Below are 9,904 nucleotides of genomic sequence, written 5' to 3'. Positions count from 1 at the left end.
ATGATGTAGCCAGGGACTGATCATGAAATAGAGGAAAGTCTTATGGCTGTTGCTTTCATTCCTTAAACTGCTTTAATTGGGCATCATGGTTTTTAATCAATGGATGCAAAAAAGTGAAACATATTACTGTACAATGGGTAGTGGTGAGGGACTAATTGGTTCTGTATTCAAGAAGGCAAATCTAAATTGACCTCTAATTCTCTTTGGACATTTTAACAAAGCTGTTATCCTTTCTCTGGGAACCACTGAAATAAAAGGATATGTCTGTTACCAACAGCTGGATTTTTCTATTGAGTAAACTGGATCATTTTGTTTTGTTTTCCGGATAGGAACAGAATGGGAAATGGGTGTTGTGTGGTTTTTGGACTGTATGGTCATGTTCTAGCAGCATTTTCTCCTCCTGACGGTTTGCCTGCATTTGTGGCTGGCAGATGATGGAAAGTGTTAGTGCATTTGAGATGACAGTGGAATTAGTTCCTAGCTGATGTGTCCTTACTTATTTTCATGTTCATGTTTGATTAGGGATGCTTAACAATAGATTTCATAAGGAGATTTGCAGCATGCCTATATCTGTCCACCCTGAAGGAATTCCCACGAAATTCAAGAAACAAGACATTCAAGACACAGTGATTTGTAACTAGAAGGAGTATGGCTTATTGCTATGTAAATAGTATTACATCTGTATTGTTGAAGGCTTTCATGGCCGGAATCACTGGGTTGTTGTAGGTTTTTCAGGCTGTATGACCATGTTCTAGAACAGTGGTTCTCAACCTATAGGTCCCCAGATGTTTTGGCCTTCAACTCCCAGAAATCCTAACAGCTGGTAAACTGGCTGGGATTTCTGGGAGTTGTAGGCCAAAAACCTGGGGACCCACAGGCTGAGAACCACTGTTCTAAAAGCATTCTCTCCTGACGTTTCACCTGCATCTATGGCAGGCATCCTCAGAGGTTGCATCTCTTTATATATTTCAAATTGCAACTGGTGGGAATATGGCTTTTGCAGAAGGGTTTTTGCAGGACCAAACTTAATCTGGCCATGATTTACCATGTAAAGCATTCCATCTGCAGTGAATTGCTCACAGGAACTGGCTTCAGTCCACCATTTCAACCCAGAATTCCTGATCTTGGATGTTTCAGGTTGGAACTAGATGGAATATGGATTTTGTAATGCTGATGCTGGGTTGTTTATTTCCTCATAATGGAGAGTTAGTGGCCTAGCTCATGCGGCCGTTAAAGATTGCCATGTGAGCTACATTCCCAGTGTGCATGTGCCAAGCTGGCTGCTGCTGAATGCTGTGTAGTTCTGTCAGCAGAAGCAATAGCAGGTGTCAGCAGAATGGTACAAAAATGATAGCCTTATGGTTAGGTCCTGGAATCAAACTCCAGCAGATGGAGAGACCTAATGTATAACCACAATTCTATGCTGTGGATATTTGGGTTCATCTAATGATTAATCACTGATGTCTTTGGATTCGTTTTAAAGGAGCTTTGTTGTGGTTCAATGAAGAGGTTACTCACAAATACACATTTTGTCTGAGTTGCAAAGAAAATTAAGAGCTTCTGAATCTTCATGATTTTTATGCCTGCAAATGATTTATTCAACTCCTTTTCCTGCCTCTTTGCAATTCATGAATAATATTTGTGCATGGATAATAAATAATCTACAGGTAGTTAGATACCCATGCTTTCTGTACCTGTCCAATATCTGCTGATGGTTTTGCATGCTAGGTCATGATTATTTTCCTGCCTTCTGTACTGGAAAACCAGAGAGAATTTTGCATACAATCTCTTCATTTTGTATCTTTAATACAAGTTTTTATCAACCTGAGGTTAGGAAGAATAATATTAGCCATACTGCATGGGAAGGTATAGCTTCTATGGCTTGTTTGTTTATTTGTTCAGTCACTTCTGACTCTTTGTGACCTCATGAACCAGGAGGTGAGGCCAAACATTCATTAGTTGGTTTTCTTCATATTGGTGGTTCCTCTAATTCATCAGCATATAATTTTTGATCTTTCAGACAGGAGAATTCCAAATCGTATAATCTATCACCATAGATTTGATGGGGACTATAGTCCAGAAATATCTGGAGGTCTTGAACTTGCCACCTCAACCACTGTTGACATGAGGACTTAGCCACCCTGAGTCCCTTCTTTGTGTTTGTGTAATGTTAAGGAATTCTGTGGATTTCTCTGTTGGTCTCACCTCTCACGTTTATGTTTTCTCCTTATTCCATATACAGAAATACATCAGTTATTTATATAAAAAAACATGTTTAGTGACATAAAAAACAAGATAGCTGTATTGGCTCAAAGAGGAATGTCAAATGGTTTGAACGTTGTACTAAGATTCCCAGAGAGAAGGGTCTTGGATATTCATTTGACCATGGAAATCCAATAATGCCATTGGGCAAGTCACCTCTGAGGAAGGCAATGTCAAACCCCTATGTCAAACCCGCAAATATTGGCAAGAAAACCTATTATAAGTTCACTTTAGGAGCATCCTTTGTTGGAAATAACTTGAAGGCACATAATAATAACTGACATAATGCAAATGATCGGAAAATATTTAATTAGGTAAGATGGCCCATAAAGCAAAACTGGATATTAAAGTCAAATATTTGTTTTTGTTGACTACGGTCAGATTGAGTTTGACTTATGATGACTATATGAATGAGAGATCTCCAAGCTTCCCTGTCCTTAGTAGCCCTGCTCAGGTCTTGGAGATTCTGGGCTGCGGCTTCCTTGATTGAGTCCACCCATTACAATATGGTCTTTCTCTTTCTGTATTGTCTTCTACCTTGGATGGGACATCGATGTGAAGGAGTGCAAGATTCAAGGCTTAGCATAAACTTTATCTCTTGTTTCATTTGTTCACTGATTAATCTTAACTGATGAAGAGTCTTGCAGAACTCAAAAGCCTGCACAATATTTTTGTGTTTATTAAAGGTATAATTTTATGAAGCTCTTTTGAGAATCTTAATGGGGTGAGGGCAGTATGAGCTACTACAAACTGCAAGTGTGCAAGAAATACAGTTTTTAAAAAGCCACTTAGGCTAATACTCACTACTAGATAATAATCACCACCATAATAACAGTATAGGTCTTAAAATATTAGGTTCAAATTATTTTCCTCTACATTATTTTATGAAGCAGGATAAAAGGTAATTAAAAGAGAACATAATTGTTGTTCATTCTTACTAATAAGGTATGTGCAGTGTGCAAAGTAGTCTCATATAATTTCTGGAAGATGAAATGTTAACAATTATTAGAAAAAAATGGAGACATTATTATCCTATATCTTCATACCGAGTGATAACTTACCCTGGTCTTATTTATATTTGCATAGTATTGCTTAAATGAATTGTTGTGTCTAATGTCAAAAGATTAAACATAGCTTGAGGAGTTGAATGATTACTTTAGTACACTCAAGATATTAAACCATATTTAAATATTCATATTCATATACTTCCAGTGGAAAAGTGTGTTACAAAAGTTATTGAACCGTTCTGATCTTGATATTTTTTTTTTCTTATGTTTTGGTGACTTTTTCTTTAGCCTGAAGTGCATGAGGATTGCCTTTCCTCTTTGCAAATACTCTTATGACTTCTTAAACCACAATAGACTTCATATAATCACATTTTTTTTATTTTGCATACATTGTTTCCACTTACCCGACAATACTCCCACCCCCATGTTTTTTTGGGTGGTGGTGGTTACAATTGATGAGACATAAACTATACAGAGTTCAGCTGAGATCAGAATATAGTATGGGAATAAATTAATATAATAAGAATATTAGGTGACCCTAAAGTGTTTGTTTTAGAACAAATGCTTTATAATGGAAATCCTCTTTTGAAGGCAGGGGTGTTTTAACCTTGGTCTCTTTTTTTTTTCTCTTGCAATTCGACAATAACACTATACAAAGGAAATTAATCCAAGCTCTTTCAGTGATTTGCCTCTTCAGCATTGGATTCACTTCTCATAGAGTTGCTTGAACTGCTGAACCTGAAGAAGATAGGGATTGGTTGAAGGGGAGTGAATGAGAGGGAAAGGAAGGAAGGAAGGAAACGAAGAATTGATTAGCTACAACAAAGACTATTGATAAGATGCAGAAGAATGCAAGGATCCTGCATGATATGTAATCTATGCTGCAAATTTACCTTGTTTTCTAGTATTCCAGGTGAATACTATTCCAGGTGAACACTAAAACCCCATCAATTTCTTGCCTACCTATGTGGCAAACACCAAGAACCCTCTTTCATTCCCACAAACATCAAAAGAAACTGCTCCCATGGAAAGGAGATCCATTAACAACTGGCTGAGAGATCCCCACAAAGCTAGTAAATGATGATGTGTCATTTTTGCTGGGGGATCAAGGGGCATGTATTTAGAAAATTACCCTTGTTACATCATTTAATTTTACAGCAAAAGTGGGAAATGTTTGACCTTGCAGAAGTTTTAGACTAGTTTTCACAATCTCATGTTATTTGTCATATTGTGTAGGGTTGATGAAAGTTGTAGAGTCAAAGCAGACTTGGAAAATTATCGGGAGGTTTTCCAATATACAGTATACTGCCTGCTATCCTTTCTTTGGCTTGTGGAAAGTGAGGCTGTCTGATAAGAGAATACAGTGTTCCCTCAATGATTGTGGGTGTTACGTTCCGGGACCACCCACGAAAAGTGAAAATCCGTGAAGTAGGGACGCTAGATATGTATATCGCCGTTCTGAGGGTGGCACAAGCGAGGAGAGATTTAAAGGCACCGTGCACCTTTTTTTGCTAGCTATAACGAAGGGGCTATTAGGCCGTGATTTACATACTGCATTGTATCTCTTCACTCTCTTGATTGGCTGCCTCTCTCCCAAGTTGGGGGTGAAACCCCCTTCCACACTCCATCGTTGCCAGGAGGCGGGATTAGATTGTTGCTCTGGGCAATGGCAACCATTCATAAACTGGGAGGCAAAAAATCGCAAAACAGCGAGTCTGCGAAGTAGCGAGGGAACACTGTAGTATAAAGGTAAAATTAATTCCTCATTGTGAACTGGTCTCAGCTTGAAGAGAACTCAAGAGAAGTCACTTTTCTGTTGTTAACGGAACTGAAATAATGTCTTTTATTACTCCTTTATCCCTAGTTTTCATATGGCCAATAAAAGGATTACTGTCTACTTGTATTGAAATCCCTCAACATCATCTTAACTAACAACATTTCAGGGAGAGTGTAGACCTGTAACATGATCACAGTTTTCCTCCTGTATGATTTTTAACATTTTTGTCTGATGAAGGCAGTGAAGCTTTGAAAACAAGCGTGATGTATTTTATGATTTGAAGTTGCCCCCTCCCCCCAAAAGTATCATCACTTTGCTAATAGCAATAAAAGATTACTTCAAGTGCCAAATTTCTCTAGTAATTTAGAGTGGGCTCCTTGAGGACATTCTGGATGGAGGGGTTGGGGATTGGGACAGGTAGCCTGTGCCATGTATAAGTGATTTATACTTCAAGTCTGTAAAAATATTTCCTTTCTACACTCCCTTGTTTTTTAAGGCTGTTTCAAGCAAGATACATTACGGCTAAATCCAGTGAGCATGCCTCATTGCACTTTAAAAATTGTCTCCCCCCCTCTCCCTGTTTTTGTCCTTACATCCCTTCTTTTCCCTCCCCATTTCTTCCATTTCATAGTTTGATCATGAAGCAGAAAGATACATTTTGTCCAGAAGCAGCCATCCTAAACAAGTACAATGAAGTAAGGAAGATTTTTCGCAACTCGCCTCAGCTTTCCTCATCTCCATCCCAAACCAAGTGTGAAGATGGACATCTACACTACAGAACTCTCTCTAGATGTCTAGGCTCTCCTTGTAATTTAGCCTCCCGCTACATTGCCGCATAATCCAGATTATCAAAGCAGATAATCCACATTATCTGCTTTTAACTGGATTATATGAACCTACACTGCCATATAATCCAGTTCAAAGCAGTTGTGGATTTTATATGGCAGTGTACAAGGGGCCTTAGAGTTGTAAATTGTGTGTAGAGCCTACACAAATTCTAAACAATATATTATTATGTAGAGAGCTTGGAAACATTAGTTTTCTGGATGACAATCCCCAGAATCCTCAAGCCAGTCTTGCAACTGGTTGAAATGGCTATAGGATTCTAGGAGCTGTATTTAAACATTCAACTTTTCTATGCTCTGACTATATCAACTTGAGTACTGAGGTTAGCTCTCTTATTGTGAACATCACATAAAATCACTTAGTCATTGGATAATGTGACACATAATCAACACGTTTTGGAATTATTTACTTATTTTTGTCTTTATCAGAATCTTGGGTCTCTTGAGGAAGGCCAAAGAAAAGCGATCGCCCAAATCTTTGTGGCAAATTGGCAAGAGAACGGGAAGGGCTTTGAACAACGGGAGCTCTCTCAAATCTGTGTGGGAAAGAAAGGGCATGCCTCCGAAGTCTTCCCAAAGGTGTCCTTCCAAATCTGAGTGGCAAGTTGGCTGCAGGTTTTATGCTTCTTTCCTCTTGGACGTTTCTGCCAAACCTTAGTGGCAAGTTAGTGACTGCATGTGCCATCTTCTTCATTTCTGGCGTTGTCATCTTAAGCATTTTCTTCAGCTCCCAGTCATTCATATCTTCAAGATCCATACTCCTCAGCTTTTCTTCTGTAAGTGATCCACCAGTCTAAAAGGGAAAAAAAACATGATTTCAAGGTAATTATGAAAAAGCAACATGCTGCTAATGAAGTGAGATGCTGATTAATGTTTTGGACTTGCAGTTATTTAGAAAACCTGCCTTAGAACCTCATCACATGGAGGACCTTGATGTGGGGGACAGTGGGGGGGGGGAGGGGATCCATGGGGCAGCAGGTCCACTCCACTTGCTTGCCCATCACATGCCAGAAAGTGTAGTTTTCTGGCATGCGTCCGCACAGTCCCCATTATTTCCTATCCGAGCATGGGTAGTCCCCCTATGCTCATATTTCCTCCTCGTAGCACACTTTGCTGACACAGCCAGCATGGAGCTGCGCTGGAAGTTGATGTGCATCCCATGTGATGAGGTCCTTCATACACATAAACTGTTACAACATCACTTCAAACGTGGGTTTTCAACACTTAGTTTGGAAACAAATATCTACAATATCTTAGCAATGTTTCCTGTATCTGTTTTAAACTAACCATTAGGAGATTTTTATTATGTTTCTTAAAGAGTCTTAAGATAACAAACATTATAATCTTCTTTTGCTTTTTAAACCTGGAACAAAATGTATAGGAATAGCTGTGTCTGCAAAGATATATTTTGTCTTAATGTAAATCCTCAAGAGGCAACATCAGCTTAAGCCAGAATTGAGAACTGGGTGGCTAAACAAAACTATTTGGAACTTCCCTGCTATTTCTGATAACCCTTGCACTAAAGAATTGCATCTCTGGAAGCCAAGAGAAGAAATACACTTATCATTGTTTGATCCTGAAGAAGAAAGATATATATTGTCTAGAAGCAGTCATACTAAACCTAGTACAAGTAGAATGAACTGTATTTTGTTTTGCACCCTGAAGAATTACACTCCCGTCCCATCTCCTTAGCAAAACAAGAAACAGAGACCTAACCTACTCTACCTTGGTGAAAGAGTAGAAAGGAAGCTCTCGAAAAGGGACCTGCTTGTCTTCTCTCACATGAAGTATAAACCTCCACATTCAATCTGATCACTGGCACAGGACTTCAGTGAAATCCAAAAAACAATCACGGTAAACAACAAACTACAACATTATAGAAATAAATCAGACAACACAGAAAACATCAAAATGATAGAAATATTGTGGTGGTAGTCCTATATCCAGTGTACAGTTCTTTATAATTTATTAATTCTTTTTTCACTCCTAATCTTATTTCTTCTTTAGATCTTGTGCTCATGACAATAAATCATTTTCAAAAGATACCTTGTCAAATGATATCTGACTCGTGTTCATTGGATAAATCCTGTGTTTGTCACTAATGTGACAGGCACCAAAGAGTTTGTGACATCACTTTCACTGGCAACAGGGGGTGCATTTAGACTGCAGAATGAATGTAGTTTGACACCACTTTAACTGCCATGGGTCAATGTTATGGAATTTGTAATTAAGTGGGGCACGATCCCTCTTTGACAGAGAAAGCTTGTAAAGCTACAACACCCATGATTCTATACCAGTTGAAGTAGTGTTGAACTGCATTCATTCTGCAGTCTAAATGCACCCATGGATTCCTTTCTCACAGTGTGACCTTTAAAAATTATTATGTAGCCATTGTCCTTCCCTGTGTCTGTTTGCACTTCACCCACACCAGGAGTTCCCTGAATTCCCCAGTTGCTAATCTGTTCAGATGGAAACTGGGGCACATGTGGAAAAGCAATATCACAAGCTAAGAGAGACCGCAGCTGTTTACTTTTCCCTAAGCCTATAGCAAAGAGCACAATTCTGTCCCTCTCCTTTTTTGTCTCCTGGTGGGTTCGGTACAAATGACTTTTGCACTCTGAAATATATTTGTAGCAATTGAAATATGCTAAGGATGAAGGGAGAAAGTGGGAGAAAGAGAAGAAAAATGGAAACATTTTAAAAGCAGCTTGAAAAATAGAAGTGAGGAGTAATCATTACTGTCCCTGCAAAATTGGGGCAGTTGAAGAATATGCAATAAAATCGAACTCTTTACTTGCACTCTCTTTACAGAAAAGGGTTCCCCCCTCCTTCCCTTCAATTTGGACATCCCACAAAAAATTGCATGTGGTTGATTTATAAAAACACCATTTTCTGCATAGCAAACAGGTTTTTTTCTGAATAAAATGTTACATTTCTGCATGGAAATAATATTCTGCACATAAAATGTTATTTTCTGTGCAAAACATCCACATGCAAATTTTGCACAGAATAAAAGTCCAAAATTGTTGCTTTGAAGGCTGCAGTGAAAAGGCCAGTGTTAAAATATTCATTACTTTTTTTAGGAAGAAGATTAGTGACAAATTACATCCCTTGTATCATATCAGAAAAGATCATACCTCAATGTAGTTGCCATCATCGTAATATTCATCGCTTCGGTAGTCGTATATGACTGGGTCACCGAGGGAAAGAGTTTTTGAGGTTAAAAACAAGCATGTAGCGAAAGTAAATAAGATGAATCTGTTTACTGAGATCATTTTCGTTTCTCCAAAAATCTAGAAAGCAGAAAAAAATGGGCCTCTTTTTATAATATTAGAAAACAAGAAAAATTCTTTTCAGATGATGCCAGTGGACCAATCCCCTTTCATTAGAAGTACAACAGTAATTATATATGGGGAGAATGCAGAGAATTTGTTTTGTAAACTTGTTTATACCAAGCTACTTCCTGAGAAACAATGAAGATGACTTTTCAAATATTTTCTGTGCTTATTAACAAGCTTTAATTAGGATGACCATAATCAAGGATAGTACAAATAACTTGATGGTTAATTAATCATCACATTTGAAACAAAAAACACCTCATTCTGTTGCTTCCATTAGCCCCAGTCATCATCAGAATTTGGAAATAACATGTCAATGCATTTTTAAATATGTGAATGTAATTAAAGGTGTTTCGGGTAGTTTCTTTTTTAAAAATACAAAAGTGCAGACAGGCGCTTATGAATCTACTTAGTTGGAAAAGAGTTTAAAAGAGTTAGCAGACAATAATTGTATGCTCCATTTGTCTCTTCAATTCCACTTCATTCAGGACATACACTTAAAACTTTTGCACTGGAATTGATGTCAGGGGTGACTGATTTGCACAAGCAATTTTTGTAGAAATTTTTAATAATGTATGCTTTTCTTTGTTCCATCATAGATATTAATAAAGTTTGAAGGGGCCTCATGAGGGTCCAACCTTCTACTCATTATAGGATCTCCATCTAGAGCAGTGC

The 9,904-nt window shown here is 38.1% G+C and overlaps 1 protein-coding gene and 1 long non-coding RNA gene across 3 annotated transcripts in view; one reads left to right on the top strand and one right to left on the bottom strand.

The window, feature by feature from the left end:
• LOC132778759 (uncharacterized) overlaps positions 1-6,811 on the top strand; it is a 28,139-nt gene extending 21,328 nt beyond the window's left edge. The window contains exon 3 of the long non-coding RNA XR_009631771.2: positions 6,321-6,811. This is a non-coding gene — a long non-coding RNA (uncharacterized lncRNA). The remainder of the gene's footprint in view (positions 1-6,320) is intronic.
• On the bottom strand, positions 3,632-9,233 carry NPVF (neuropeptide VF precursor). Of its 2 annotated transcripts, none has more exons than XM_060782065.2 (3): positions 9,029-9,233; positions 6,302-6,684; positions 3,632-4,007 (listed from the first exon to the last, which is right to left on the bottom strand). In XM_060782065.2, the coding sequence occupies exons 1-3, from the start codon at positions 9,164-9,166 to the stop codon at positions 3,947-3,949; spliced, it is 582 nt and encodes a 193-aa protein (XP_060638048.1). In that variant the 5' UTR covers positions 9,167-9,233; the 3' UTR covers positions 3,632-3,946. The 2 variants fall into 2 exon arrangements, with proteins under 2 accessions (XP_060638048.1, XP_060638049.2); XM_060782066.2 differs by lacking the exon at positions 9,029-9,233 and adding an exon at positions 7,938-7,993.
• Positions 9,234-9,904: the final 671 nt, after the last annotated feature.

This window comes from Anolis sagrei, chromosome 6, assembly GCF_037176765.1.
Source record: "Anolis sagrei isolate rAnoSag1 chromosome 6, rAnoSag1.mat, whole genome shotgun sequence".
Classification (NCBI taxonomy): domain Eukaryota; kingdom Metazoa; phylum Chordata; class Lepidosauria; order Squamata; family Dactyloidae; genus Anolis; species Anolis sagrei.
Note: the sequence above shows the minus strand (reverse complement) of the source record. Positions and strands in the feature narration are given on the sequence as shown.

What these genes read in the sequence shown, in the direction of transcription:
- NPVF (XM_060782065.2), bottom strand. Translation starts at nt 9,166, where the DNA reads ATGATCTCAGTAAACAGATTCATCTTATTTACTTTCGCTACATGCTTG. An exon ending in ATGATGGCAACTACATTGAG is followed by an intron (nt 6,685 to 9,028) that starts GTATGATCTTTT and finishes TTTCCCTTTTAG; the next exon opens with ACTGGTGGATCACTTACAGA. An exon ending in TCTGATAAAGACAAAAATAA is followed by an intron (nt 4,008 to 6,301) that starts GTAAATAATTCC and finishes TATCTTCTTCAG; the next exon opens with GTTCAGCAGTTCAAGCAACT.